At 34.0% G+C, this 16207-nt stretch overlaps 1 protein-coding gene across 1 annotated transcript; it reads left to right on the top strand.

Annotated features, from left to right (window-relative positions):
• Window positions 1–1112: 1112 nt before the first annotated feature.
• LOC141392161 (uncharacterized) lies at window positions 1113–2955 on the top strand. Its single transcript, XM_073965113.1, has 2 exons — window positions 1113–1298; window positions 1362–2955. The coding sequence occupies exons 1-2, from the start codon at window positions 1169–1171 to the stop codon at window positions 2945–2947; spliced, it is 1716 nt and encodes a 571-aa protein (XP_073821214.1). The 5' UTR covers window positions 1113–1168; the 3' UTR covers window positions 2948–2955.
• The last annotated feature ends 13252 nt before the right edge of the window (window positions 2956–16207 follow it).

The raw sequence follows: 16207 nt of genomic DNA on the forward strand, positions 1-16207 counted from the left end.
TGATGGACCATTAGACCAATAAACGTGGATTTTTTAAAGAATATTTTTTGATGGACCATTAGACCAATAAACGTTGATTTTTTATAGAATATTTTTTGATGGACCATTAGACCAATAAACGTGGATTTTTTAAAGAATATTTTTTGATGGACCATTAGACCAATAAACGTGGATTTTTTAAAGAATATTTTTTGATGGACCATTAGACCAATAAACGTGGATTTTTTAAAGAATATTTTTTGATGGACCATTAGACCAATAAACGTGGATTTTTTAAAGAATATTTTTTGATGGACCATTAGACCAATAAACGTGGATTTTTTAAAGAATATTTTTTGATGGACCATTAGACCAATAAACGTGGATTTTTTAAAGAATATTTTTTGATGGACCATTAGACCAATAAACGTGGATTTTTTAAAGAATATTTTTTGATGGACCATTAGACCAATAAACGTGGATTTTTTAAAGAATATTTTTTGATGGACCATTAGACCAATAAACGTGGATTTTTTAAAGAATATTTTTTGATGGACCATTAGACCAATAAACGTGGATTTTTTAAAGAATATTTTTTGATGGACCATTAGACCAATAAACGTGGATTTTTTAAAGAATATTTTTTGATGGACCATTAGACCAATAAACGTGGATTTTTTAAAGAATATTTTTTGATGGACCATTAGACCAATAAACGTGGATTTTTTAAAGAATATTTTTTGATGGACCATTAGACCAATAAACGTGGATTTTTTAAAGAATATTTTTTGATGGACCATTAGACCAATAAACGTGGATTTTTTAAAGAATATTTCTTCATCCAACAAGCTGCCAATAACCTCTCATTTAGTCGGCTCAATACAAAAAAAAAAACCCCTTTGTACGAATATAACTCTCTTTTTCGATACGAATTTGCAGTGGCGGCCTGTTTACCTATTCCACAGCATTCTTCTCCTATGAAGCTGAGCCATTCAATCAATTTCAATTGTTATTTAAACAAATAGCAATAAAAACTTGACGACGTTTTTAAGCCGCACTCGAACAATGCCTTGAATGAAAGTAAATTTATATTTTTTGTTTCAAATAATTTTAATTCAAATTTTCTCTTTTATTCCAGCGCTGGTAATAAAAATCTCTTCGCAAAACTTCTATTTGACATAATCCGATAATGAAAGTCATTTCTTTCTGGGAGCGGGTATATTTATATATAAAACCATTGGCCAAGAGCAGCTCCAGTAGTTCAGTTGTCCCTAGGTTTGTTGACAACATGAAGCGAAGCATAGCTCTAATAGCGCTATGTAAGTATAGGAAATATTTTGTTTACTTAGCTCCTTTTAAATAAAAATTAATTTCACTCATAGGTCTCGTCCTTAGCTTGACTTGGGTCATAGCGGACGACAGCGGATTTAGTTTTCCTCATTTTACCATTGGACTGTCGCCAGCACCTGCACCAGCTCCACAAGTGATTTACAAACCCTTACCACAATATTATCCACCGCCACATGACGATTGTCAGTGTCCACCTGGACCGCCAGGACCACCGGGTCCACCAGGTATACCTGGCCGACCTGGAATGCCAGGAAGAAAGGGTGAAAAGGGTGATACCGGTTATCCTGGGGCACCGGGTATGCCCGGTAAACCTGGTAGGCCTGGCGAAAAGGGAGAGAAAGGTCATCCTGGACATCCTGGTCATCCTGGACCACCTGGTTTACCCGGTCCCATGGGTCCACCTGGTCATAGTCATGATCATGACCATGGACATCATCATCACAGTCCACCAATAATAATACCTGCACCATATCCCCCACCATATCATGATGATCATCATCATGATCATCACCACGATCATCATCATGATCATCACCACGATCATCATCATGATCATGGCCACCACGGTGGTGGACATGGTCACCCAATAATAATACCTGCACCCCAACCATATCCACAACCACCTATATTTATTCCTATTCCCGGAGGAGGAGGTGGTGGTGGTGGAGGAGGTGGAGGTGGAGGAGGAGGTGGTGGTGGAGGTGGTGGCGGAGGAGGCGGTGGCAGTGGAGGAGGCTCCAATAACGATAATAACAACAACAATAATAATAATAACGCCGGTGGAGGAGGTGGCGGTGGTGGAGGCGGAGGTGGTGGAGGCGGAGGAGGTGGCGGCGGCGGAGGAGGTGGTCGTCGTCCTGGTGGTGGAGGAGGCGGCGGCGGCGGAGGAGGTGGTGGTGGCGGAGGTGGAGGTGGTGGCAACAACCAGAACAATCAGAATAATGAGAATAACGATAACACCGATAACACCCGTATTCTGACAGCAAGTCAGTCCCACAGTTATGACGACAATAGCACCAAAACCCACGCGCATAGAACTCCAAACAATAAGAATATTAATTCCAATGTGATACGTAATCAGGATGACAAAAACACCCGTATTCTGACAGTCAGCCACTCCCACACTTATGTCAGCAATGGCACAAAAACACATCCTCATAGAACTGTCACCAATACAAATAATAATACCAATGTGATAAGTACGAAACCTGCCAAGGGAAAACCTGCTGCAGCAGCTGCAAATACTCCTCCTTCGGATTTACTCCAAAAAATGTCCAATCATACAAAGAACAAGGAAGTTGTCTTTATGGTACAAAATAATTCGATTCAACAAGTTGATGACAACGGACTGGTCCAAGTAGGGGGTGCGGATGAGTCTTCAGAAGAAGATTATAGCAACACCAACAACAATGTAAACATTAACGTCAACACAAATTACAATGATGTAGGAACTGTGGAAAATTCAAATAGTGAAGAAGAAGACCAGACAGTTGGCGCTGAAGATGATAATGAAGGCAATAAAGTTGTCGCCTCTCAGATAGAAACTCTACCTAGCTCATCATATATTTCTCAAGGAAAACAGTTTTATTTAGCCATTCACACCAGACGCAATAAATAAAAAGAAAAGAATTTGGATTTGAAAAATTGTGTTTTAATTTTCTTAGGGATTGTGTTTTGCAAGGTCATAAAGGTCTTATATTCCATAGAAGTATCCCATGGAGTTCTTCTGTTCTGTAGAAGCCTTCCACGGAGGCCTTCTATTCCATAGAAGCATCATACGGAGGTCTTCTATTCTATAGAAGCCTCCTACGACGGTCTTCTATTCTGTGGAAGCCTCCTTATATTCTATGGAAGCCTCATACGGAAGTCTTCTATTCTATAAAAGTCTCCTACGGAAGTCTTCTACGGAGGTCTTCTATTATATAGAAGCCTCCCGCGGAGGTCTTCTATTATATAGAAGCCTCCTACGAAGGTCTTCTATTATATAGAAGCCTACTACGGAGGTCTTCTTTTATATAGAAGCCTCCTACGGAGGTCTTCTATTATATAGATGACTCCTACGGAGGTCTTCTTTTATATAGAAGCCTCCTGCGGAGGTCTTCTATTATATTATAGCCTACTACGGAGGTCTTCTATTCTATAGAAGCCTCCTACGGCGGTCTTTTATTCTATAGAAGCCTCCTACGAAGGTCTTCTATTATATAGAAGCCTCCTACGGAGGTCTTCTATTATATAGAAGCCTCCTACGGAGGTCCTCTATTATATAGAAGCCTCCTACGGAGGTCCTCTATTATATAGAAGCCTCCTACGGAGGTCTTCTATTATACAGAAGCCTCCTACGGAGGTCTTCTATTATATAGAAGCCTCCTACGGAGGTCTTCTATTATATAGAAGCCTCCTACGGAGGTCTTCTATTATATAGAAGCCTCCTACGGAGGTCTTCTATTATATAGAAGCCTCCTACGGAGGTCTTCTATTATATAGAAGCCTCCTACGGAGGTCTTCTATTATATAGAAGCCTCCTACGGAGGTCTTCTATTATATAGAAGCCTCCTACGGAGGTCTTCTATTATATAGAAGCCTCCTACGGAGGTCTTCTATTATATAGAAGCCTCCTACGGAGGTCTTCTTTTATATAGAAGACTCCTACGGAGGTCTTCTTTTATATAGAAGCCTCATACGGAGGTCTTCTTTTATATAGAAAACTCCTACGGAGGTCTTCTTTTATATAGAAGCCTCCTACGGAGGTCATCTTTTATATAGAAGCCTCCTACGGAGTTCTTCTATTATATAGAAGCCTCCTACGGAGGTCTTCTATTCTATAGAAGCCTTCTACGGAGGTCTTCAATTCTATAGAAGCCTCCTACGGAGGTCTTCTATTCTATAGAAGCCTTCTACGGAGGTCTTCAATTCTATAGAAGCCTCCTACGGAGGTCTTCTATTATATATTTTTTCATAAACGTGGATTTTTTAAAGAATATTTTTTCATAAACGTGGATTTTTTTAAGAATATTTTTTCATAAACGTGGATTTTTTAAAGAATATTTTTTCATAAACGTGGATTTTTTAAAGAATATTTTTTCATAAACGTGGATTTTTTAAAGAATATTTTTTCATAAACGTGGATTTTTTAAAGAATATTTTTTCATAAACGTGGATTTTTTAAAGAATATTTTTTCATAAACGTGGATTTTTTAAAGAATATTTTTTCATAAACGTGTATTTTTTAAAGAATATTTTTTCATAAACGTGGATTTTTTAAAGAATATTTTTTCATAAACGTGGATTTTTTAAAGAATATTTTTTCATAAACGAGGATTTTTTAAAGAATATTTTTTCATAAACGTGGATTTTTTAAAGAATATTTTTTCATAAACGTGGATTTTTTAAAGAATATTTTTTCATAAACGTGGATTTTTTAAAGAATATTTTTTCATAAACGTGGATTTTTTAAAGAATATTTTTTCATAAACGTGGATCTTTTAAAGAATATTTTTGCATAAACGTGGATTTTTTAAAGAATATTTTTTCATAAACGTGGATTTTTAAAGAATACTTTTGCATGGACTTGGATTTTTTAAAGAATATTTTTTCATAAACGTGGATTTTTAAAGAATATTTTTTCATAAACGTGGATTTTTTAAAGAATTTTTTTTTCATGGACGTGGATTTTTTAAAGAAGTTTTTTTTCATGGACGTGGATTTTTTAAAGAATATTTTTCCATAAACGTGGATTTTTTAAAGAATATTTTTTTCACAAACGTGGATTTTTTAAAGAATATTTTTTTCACAAACGTGGATCTTTTAAAGAATATTTTTTCATAATCGTGGATTTTTTAAAGATTTTTTTTTCATGGACGTGGATTTTTTAAAGAATATTTTTTCATAAACGTGGATTTTTTAAAGATTTTTTTTCATAAACGTGGATTTTTTAAAGATTTTTTTTTTCATGGACGTGGATTTTTTAAAGAATATTTTTTCATAAACGTGGATTTTTTAAAGGATATTTTTTCATAACCGTGGATATTTTAAAGAATATTTTTTCATAAACGTGGATTTTTTAAAGAATATTTTTTCATAAACGTGGATTTTTTAAAGAATATTTTTCATAAACGTGGATTTTTTAAAGAATTTTTTTTTCACGGACGTGGTTTTTTTAAAGAATATTTTTCCATAAACTTGGATTTTTTAAAGAATATTTTTCCATAAGCGTGGATTTTTTAAAGAATATTTTTTCATAAACGTGGATCTTTTAAAGAATATTTTTTCATAAACGTGGATCTTTTAAAGAATATTTTTTCATAAACGTGGATCTTTTAAAGAATATTTTTTCATAAACGTGGATCTTTTAAAGAATATTTTTTCATAAACGTGGATCTTTTAAAGAATATTTATTCGTTGACGTTGATTTTCAAATAATAGTTTTTTTATGGACGTGGATCTTTTAAAGAATATTTATTCGTTGACGTTGATTTTCAAATAATATTTTTTTCATGGACGTGGATCTTTAGAGAATATTTTTTCATAAACGTGGATTTTTAAGAGAATATGAAAAAATATTCTCTTAAAAATCCACGTTTATGAAAAAATATTTTTTAAAAAATGCATTTTTAAGAGAATATTTTTTCATAAACGCGGATTTTTTTAAAGAATATTTTTTTCATAAACTTTGATTTTTTAAAGAATATTTTTCTGGATGTGGATTTTTAAGAATATTTTTCTTCAAACGTTCAAATAAAATTTTTATCTGGATTTGAAATTTTTAAGAATATTTTTTCTCCAAACGTGGATTTTTCAAATCATATTTTTTCGAAACACCAAGTGGATTTGTCAAAGCATATTTTTTTCCATACACCAACGTGGATTTTTCAACGAATATTTTTTCCATACACCAAAGTGGATTTTTCAAAAAATATTGGAGGCTTTCTATTCCTATGCATACATAAATTTGTTTGAGATATTTGTTTTCAAAAGCTATCCCGCTTTTTAATGTGGGTTTGTCATTAAAACGCTTCTGTGTTGATTGGCTTAAACGGCCAACAATCATGACAAAGCAAAACATGTTTCACATAATCCGACATATTCGATAGGTCAGTTATTATTGTTATGCAAATTGGTATGCAAATCATTGTAATGGGAAGCAGACGATGGCGATATTTATAAAAAAAATTTCGGACAATAGGTGAAATAATGTGAATTTTAAAATTTTCAAACAAATCCCATGCAAATTGTCTTTCGCCGATTCTTTTAGGCATTCTAACGGGGTTTCTTAATGAAAGTAAAAGTTAATTTCAGAAATTTCTTTGTGGACAAAATATTGAATGAAAGTTTTTCTTCTCTTTCTCTCTCTCTCCCTATCTTTGGTGGTTTGTTGCTATATAAAGTCAGGGGCCCAAATGAATTGTCGTTAGTTAAGTTGTTTCTTAGTTACTCGGCAACATGAAGCGGAGCATAGCTCTAATAGTGCTATGTAAGTGGAGCCTACTTTGGGTTTTCTTTGTTCGGAATTATAACTTAGTTTGGTTTTCTTACAGGTCTCAGTTTTACTTTGGCATTGGCCATCGAGGATGATGGTGAATACAAAGAGGACGGCGACGATTACGATGCACCACGCTTGATAAATTTCGATAGACCCTCGACACCAAAGCCAACAAGTTGTTTACAAACAATTACCACAATATTTTCCACCCCATCCACCACCACATAGCACTGTCATTGTCCACCTGGTCCTCCAGGGCCACCGGGTCCACCAGGTATTCCCGGGCGACCTGGAATGCCTGGAAGAAAGGGTGACAAGGGCGATACTGGTTATCCTGGTCCACCGGGTATACCCGGAGCACCTGGCAGACCTGGCGAAAAAGGTGAAAAGGGGCATCCTGGACATCCCGGTCATCCTGGACCACCTGGTTTACCAGGTCCTGTGGTCCACCTGGCCACAGTCACGACCACGATCATGGCCATCATCATCACAGTCCACCCATAATAATACCACCACCATATCCTCCACCATCTCACCATCATGATGACCACCATCATCACCATGATCATCATCACGATGGCCATGGAGGTGGACACCCAATTATTATACCTGCACCCCAACCACCGCCACCACCACCACCAATATTTATTCCCATACCAGTTCCCAGCGGAGGTGGTGGTGGTGGAGGAGGAGGAGGCGGTGGAGGTGGCGGAGGAGGCGGTGGTGGACTTGGGGTAACGGTGGTGGTGGTAGTAACACTGTCATTAATAACAACAACAATAATAATAACAATAACAACAACGCTGGTGGTGGAGGAGGAGGCGGTGGTGGAGGAGGAGGTGGTGGAGGCGGAGGAGGAGGTGGTGGAGGCGGTGGCGGCCGAAATCCCGTGCAAAATCAAAACAATCAAAACACTCGTGTTGCGCAAGCAGCTAGTCACTTCCACACCTATCATGGTGATCATTACTATTATGACAGTACAAGGACACGCCCTCTTAACACCAAAGTGAACCGTATCAGGCCCGGAAGACCATACAGAGGTGGAAATGGTGGTAGAACCAGGTATGCCTGGCATGCCTGGCCGATCTGATACAAATTCTGAACCTTTGCCTGTTGATTCACAATATGATCCGGAATCATACTACGGACAGGGTGATGACAATCATGAGAACACCAACAATCCCAATAAGGAATTTTTATTTTTGGTACAAAATGATTTGGTCCAACAACTGGAGGATATTTCACAGGCCGAAGAATATCAAGATGAAGGTGTAGATGAAGATGCAGACAGCAATACCAATGAAGATTTAACAGAATCGGATGATAATTCGGAAATTGATAACAATTTAGACGACGACGAAGATGAGCCTAATGAAATGGATGATAATTATGAAGGCAATGATGAAATGGTCTCTCAAGTAGAAGCTATACCCAAGTCCACATATATTCCGCAGGGCAAAGAATTTATTTTGGCCATTCAAACACGACACAATAAATGAAAAACGAATGATTTGATTTGAAAAATGGAAAGTTGTTGTTTTTGTGGGTTTTTAGGGATTTTTCTTTTTCTTCAAAAATCGTGGATTTTTTAAAGAATATTTTTCATCCACCATCACAATACTGAACGTGGATTTTTTTAAAAAATATTTTTTCAAACACTTTCACAACAATAAACGTGGATTTTTTTAAGAATATTTTTCAAACACCTTCACAACAATAAGCGGGGATTTTTTAAAGAATATTTTTTTCAAACACCTTCACAACAATAAACGAGGATTTTTTAAAGAATATTTTTTCATGGACCATCACAGCAAAAAACGTGGATTTTTTAAACAACATTTTTTTCAGCAATAAACGTGGATTTTTTAAAGAATATTTTTTCATAGACCATCACAGCAATAACCGTGGATTTTTTAAAGAATATTTTTTCATAGACCATCACAGCAATAAACGTGGGCTTTTTAAAGAATATTTTTTCATGGACCGTCACAGCAATAAACGTGGATTTTTTAAAGAATATTTTTTCATGGACCATCACAGCAATAAACGTGGATTTTAAAGAATATTTTTTCATGGACCATCACAGCAATAAACGTGGATTTTTAAAGAATATTTTTTCATGGACCATCACAGCAATAAACGTGGATTTTTAAAGAATATTTTTTCATGGACCATCACAGCAATAAACGTGGATTTTTAAAGAATATTTTTTCATGGACCATCACAGCAATAAACGTGGATTTTTTAAAGAATATTTTTTCATGGACCATCACAGCAATAAACTTGGATTTTTTAAAGACTATTTTTCATGGACCATCACAGCAATAAACGTGGATTTTTTTAAAGAATATTTTTTCATGGACCATCACAACAATAAACGTGGATTTTTTAAAGAATATTTTTTCATGGACCATCACAGCAATAAACGTGGATTTTTTTAAAGAATATTTTTTCCATGGACCATCACAACAATAAACGTGGATTTTTTAAAGAATATTTTTTCATGGACCATCACAGCAATAAACGTGGATTTTTTAAAGAATATTTTTTCATGGACCATCACAGCAATAAACGTGGGATTTTTAAAGAATATTTTTTCATGGACCATCACAGCAATAAACGTGGATTTTTTAAAGAATATTTTTCATGGACCATCACAGCAATAAACGTGGATTTTTTAAAGAATATTTTTTCATGGACCATCACAGCAATAAACGTGGATTTTTTAAAGAATATTTTTTCATGGACCATCACAGCAATAACGTGGATTTTTTAAAGAATATTTTTTCATGGACCATCACAGCAATAAACGTGGATTTTTTTAAAGAATATTTTTTCATGGACCATCACAGCAATAAACGTGGATTTTTTAAGAATATTTTTTCATGGACCATCACAGCAATAAACGTGGATTTTTTAAAGAATATTTTTTCATGGACCATCACAGCAAATAAACGTGGATTTTTTAAAGAATATTTTTTCATGGACCATCACAGCAATAAACGTGGATTTTTTAAAGAATATTTTTTCATGGACCATCACAGCAATAAACGTGGATTTTTTAAAGAATATTTTTTCATGGACCATCACAGCAATAAACGTGGATTTTTTAAAGAATATTTTTTCATGGACCATCACAGCAATAAACCGTGGATTTTAAAGAATATTTTTTCATGGACCATCACAGCAATAAACGTGGATTTTTAAAGAATATTTTTTCATGGACCATCACAGCAATAAACGTGGATTTTTAAAGAATATTTTTTCATGGACCATCACAGCAATAAACGTGGATTTTTTAAAGAATATTTTTTCATGGACCATCACAGCAATAAACGTGGATTTTTTAAAAGAATATTTTTTCATGGACCATCACAGCAATAAACGTGGATTTTTTAAAGAATATTTTTTCATGGACCATCACAGCAATAAACGTGGATTTTTTAAAGAATATTTTTTCATGGACCATCACAGCAATAAACGTGGATTTTTTAAAGAATATTTTTTCATGGACCATCACAGCAATAAACGTGGATTTTTTAAAGAATATTTTTCATGGACCATCACAGCAATAAACGTGGATTTTTAAAGAATATTTTTTCATGGACCATCACAGCAATAAACGTGGATTTTTTAAAGAATATTTTTCATGGACCATCACAGCAATAAACGTGGATTTTTAAAGAATATTTTTTCATGGACCATCACAGCAATAAACGTGGATTTTTTAAAGAATATTTTTTCATGGACCATCACAGCAATAAACGTGGATTTTTTAAAGAATATTTTTTCATGGACCATCACAGCAATAAACGTGGATTTTTTAAAGAATATTTTTTCATGGACCATCACAGCAATAAACGTGGATTTTTTAAAGAATATTTTTTCATGGACCATCACAGCCAATAAACGTGGATTTTTTAAAGAATATTTTTTCATGGACCATCACAGCAATAAACGTGGATTTTTTAAAGAATATTTTTTCATGGACCATCACAGCAATAAACGTGGATTTTTTAAAGAATATTTTTTCATGGACCATCACAGCAATAAACGTGGATTTTTTAAAGAATATTTTTTCATGGACCATCACAGCAATAAACGTGGATTTTTTAAAGAATATTTTTTCATGGACCATCACAGCAATAAACGTGGATTTTTTAAAGAATATTTTTTCATGGACCATCACAGCAATAAACGTGGATTTTTTAAAGAATATTTTTTCATGGACTGTTTATAAATTCGTAAACTTTTGCTCGCTACTGTCGGTTGGAGTTAGCGGTGACTGCGGCAAAAATTAGAAAATATGTAAAACCTAAAAGGTGTAAACATGGTAAATAGTTCACACACACTCATGCGCAGTCACCGGTAAATTCCAACCGATTGGAAGTAAATAAGCATAAAGTAGATTTGTAAATCGGTTAGCTAAGCTGATGCAAATTATTGCATCGGCTAGTTCTTTTTTCTAACCGCGAACGCGTAAGTTTCAAGTAAGTTTCCAAACCCCCCAGTGACAAGTGCAAAACAGTGAACATTAATAACACACTTAAAATCGTTATAGAACATTGAACATACAAAAAGCTAAAATTTAAACAAAAGTGAATTTACACAAACGAAACCTACATTGAATTTGTAAACATAAAGAATCAACACACAAAATACCACAAAGTAGAAAATAAATTAAAGTACAAAACACAAGAATATTGTTAAAGCTTAAAACCTAAATTTTCCTAAGTAAAATCTAATTATAAACTACAATTGTGCTACTTAAAATCTACTTACAAGTTAAAGTGTTAAAACTTACAAGCTAAAACCTAATTTAAACACACAAACAAATACTTACCTTAACTTACCTGAAATTTGCTAATTGAACTTGCCTAAAACTTACTTCTAAAATTACCTAAAAATTGCTGTAAAATTTGCCTACTTAAATCTATGAAGTAAATTAAATTTGCTACTTAACCTAAACTGTAAATAAACAAAGCATTGAATTTAAAACGAAAAACAACAAATCTTATTCTTACAAAAAGGCATACAAAAGGTAAGCCGCGAAACATTTGGTCCTTCGAGCCGGATAAAAGTGACGTTTTTTAAATAACTAAAAACACAAAAAAAGTACATACATACATACAAAAAGTGCGGGCAATTACAAAAAAATACAACAAGAACAGTGAGTGGACGAAAAAGTGGCAAAATTATACATAAATACATACATACAAAAAGTGTGGTTAAACTACAAAAAAAATATACAACATCTGTGAGTGACACAAAAAAGAATTTACAAGAAATATAAAAGAAACAGTGAATACATATTTACACGAAAGTGCGAAAAAAAAAAATTTACAACAAACACATAACCCCGTGAGTACATAAAGTACAAGATCGACATAAAAAAGAGAAAAAAACAAAAAAAGTTTAATAGTGGTTCCCTTTAGTGAACAAAAAATTGAACTTTTATAAAACAAAACGGAACAAGGAAAATAAATACATTAGAAAACAAAAGGAACGAAGATAACTACACTAAAACACAAAAGTGAGGAAATACAGTGCGGCACAAAAGTTTATATACAAAAAATTAAAAATATAAAAATAAAATTATTAACAAAAAATATCGAACAAAAACAGTGGTACAAACAGTAAAACAGTGCACAGTGGTACAAACGACAAAATTAGAACAGTGGTACACAGTGGAAAAAATACTCAAATAAAAAATTACAATAAATACCAATTTTTACATACACAAAGTGACCCTACACAAATATAAACAAATTAACGTTGCACAGTGGTACGAACATAACACAGTGGTACGAGTTACAAAAAATTTAGAAAAATTTAAATATACAAATTTACACAAATTAATACAAAAAGTTAACATACATAATCATACAGACAAAATAGACGTTATATACAGTGCACAGGGGTAGGAAACAATAAAAATCGAAACACAACCGAAAAACGCAAAAATAAATTTCTACAAAAACTACACCAACACACACTAAACATCACCAACACCAAGGAACGACCCAAATTCAACGTCAAAGTGAGTACTTGTGGAAGTTTTTTATATCAAACGCATATTTGGAGCAGGCAAATCGTTAATATTTGCCCTGAGCCATATATGAAAATCCTTTGACCTCTTTTTGGAGCCTGCTTATTGCCCCACAGACTTTTTTTCGCGCAATTTTTGGAAATTCTAACCTAAAATTGGCAAAAATTGGATTTGGGAGCCATTTTGTCGGACGGACAGACTTGGAAATTAGTGGAAACGATATATTTTGTGCTGAACGTGGAGTTCGGCTTAATACATAGACGCCATATTTTTACATACACAAAATTCGTCATATACAAATAACTTTGGAAAGTCGGCGTCCCTAGAAAAATACATAATCGCCATATTTTTTTTGTGGAAGTTTAGAAAAATACATAGTCGCCATATTTTTATATACACAAAATTCGTCATATACAAATAACTTGGAAAAGTTGGCGTCACTACGAATACATAAACCGCATACTTAATTAGTACATACGAATATTGGAAAAACATAACGCCATATTTCAAAACAATACATAGCGAATTAAATAGCAAGGTCTGGTGGGACAGACAAATGCTTGTGCAATAAATCCTAACCTAGAATATTCTACGAAAAAATGGAAGAAGACAGAAACTCAAGCAGCTAAAATTAAATCAAACTTTTTCGATTTTTTTTTTGATATTTTTGGCGGACAGACATATCATTATTTACTAACCTAAAATATTTTTTGATTTTTTTGGCAAAAATACTTTCTTTTTGGAAACATAACTTGAACAACAATCATAACCTAGAAAACATTTTTGGAAAAAATATACATTACGTCTGGTGGACAGACACCACAATTACATGCATATACTTAACATATCAACGTTTTCTGGATTTTTTTCTGAAAATAAATTTGTCTGTTGGAACGATACAGAGCTTTTTACGCAACAATACATAACCTGAAAATCATTTTTTGGAAATTCGTTTGGAAAAAGTCTGGTGCACAGACATACAAAACTACATAACCTAAAATTTCATGCGAAATCTAATAAGAATCCGTTGGACAGACGGCCCATCAACCCAGCATACAAAACGTCGATAATTTTTAAAAAGTATTTTTGCCAAAGTAGTTAGTCTAACCCTTTACTATATTGTTTCATGATTTCATAAACTTCTATAAATTTTCAGCAACCTTATGTGACCCAAGATATTTCTGTGATTTATTGCAGAAATATTTTGCTGGTAAAAATTTGTTCTTATTAACCACTTTGTGGTAAATTATATTTTTTTTTCTTGAATTTTGCGTTGGTTTTTAATCGGTTGGAGACCTGTTGGTATTCCACGTTGCTTGTTTAAACCAAATTACTGTCGTCTACCGCAATTTTTTTGCATTGTTGGAAAAATATTTAGCGTTTACTTAGAATATTTGCCGATTTAGACAAATATTCTGGCTCTACACAAATTAAAACATATTTTTGGAAAAACAAAAATATTTCGAAAAGCCATAAAATCCTCCTGGTAAAGGATACTTAGAAAGAGATTTTATGCAATTGTGGAATATTCGGATTTACAAATCGTTATTTTTCGACTTTTGGATTTTTGCGGCAACCCAGCAAACATTTTCGATGATGGACTAAATCTCGTTTGGTGGATGGATGAAGCAGCCAATCACTACAAATTTTCCTGGATATTTCTTCAATTTCTCCGACATTTCTTTTTGGATTTGGACTTTTATTCGGTTTTATTCGGTTCTTTCTTCGCTTAATTGATTTTTTCTTCGTTTATAATTGGATCAAGCTACTCTCGTTTGACTTTTCGCTCAATCAAAAATTATTTGCAATCGTTTTAAAAACGATTTTCCTTGAAAATTCAAGATTTTCTCCAGACTTTGGATTGAGGAACTACAGTGGTGATCAGGACTAAGAATATATTTTCAATTTTCTTCAAATATTTTCAAGATTTTCGCGTAGTTTTGGAAAAAATTGACCCACTATTTCGTTGTCAGCTATTGTAAAGAGAAAACTTTCTAACTTTTGAGAATCAAAAGGTTAAGAAAAGTTCAAATCTTTTTCAAAGTAAGTCCTTTTCGTTGGGCTTCTTTCGGATTTTGTAGAACAACAAAATTTTTGAAAAGTTTCACGCACCATTAGCAAAATGGACAAAACATTATGCGATAAATTCGCGAACAGCGTCAACGATCTTTCGGATTTTATTTCAATTTTTTCAATTACCAATCCAGATGACACCGTGGAAACATTGGAGACAACACGTTTGGAATTAAAATCAAATTGGAGCATAGTAAAGGAGGCTTATATAGCTTGCCGGGAGCACGATACAAAGGAAGGAGAAAAGGTCATTGATAAAAACAAGTTAAGGGAGAAATATATGAAGGCGATGGATTCGTATAAGAAGACTTTGAGTTCAATAAATATTCAATTACAAAATGCTCGTGATAAACAAATGTTGGAGACTACAAAACGAGAATCGTTGGTGACCCAACAAGCCACGGAAAAGGAGTTTACTGGTGTATCTCGCTTACCACCATGCGACACAAATATATTTAAAGGAGGATATCAAGAATGGCCAACATTTCGAGACTTATTTACGGCGATTTACATCACAGGATCAAAACTAAGCAACGTAGAAAAATTATTCCACTTGAAGCAGAAGACCACTGGGGAAGCAAAGGAAATTATTTGTCACGTACCACTAACCAATGATGGTTTTGAGCTTGCATGGAAAAATCTTACTGATCGTTACGAGAATAAACGGATGCAAGTCAATGAGGAGATAAAGACTCTTTTTAATCTGCCAGGAGTTTCGGCCGACTCAAGCCATTCACTACAAAAGTTACAAAGAACTGTCAATAGTTGCATTCAGACCTTGGAATTATTGGAAGTCGATGTCAAAGGATGGGACCCTCTTCTAATATACATTTGCTCCTCAAAGTTACCGAGGAATTTTTTGGAAGAATTCGAGAACTCACTTAGCAATTGTAAACTACTCCCAACATGGGAACAATTTAACACATTTTTAACCAACAAATTCAAAACCATGGAATCAGTTGGAAATATAAAACCATCGACTTCGAAATTGAGTCAGCCGAAACAACCTACTTACAACAAACCTAGATTTTTGAATACATTTCAAACAAATGTTACAAGGAGTACGAATAATTCGGGAGGAAGACCCAATTCTAGCCAGATACAACAACAGAATAGAACTCAAAATAACAAACAAGTTGCCCAAACATGCCAAGTTTGCAGATCTACACACTTTATACGAGATTGTACGGAATTTCAGAAGAAGAATGTAAATGATAGAATTCATATCGTGAAGACATCTCATTTATGCTACAACTGCTTGTCAGCGAACCATGGAG

Source organism: Musca autumnalis, unplaced genomic scaffold, assembly GCF_047663935.1.
Source record: "Musca autumnalis isolate F117 unplaced genomic scaffold, ASM4766393v1 scaffold_2, whole genome shotgun sequence".
NCBI classification, from domain to species: Eukaryota; Metazoa; Arthropoda; class Insecta; order Diptera; family Muscidae; genus Musca; species Musca autumnalis.

Excerpts from the sequence above, each read along its gene's own strand:
- LOC141392161 (XM_073965113.1), top strand. The coding sequence starts at position 1,169 with ATGAAAGTCATTTCTTTCTGGGAGCGGGTATATTTATATATAAAACCA. Across the intron at positions 1,299-1,361 it reads CATAGCTCTAATAGCGCTAT|GTCTCGTCCTTAGCTTGACT; the intron begins GTAAGTATAGGA and ends TTTCACTCATAG.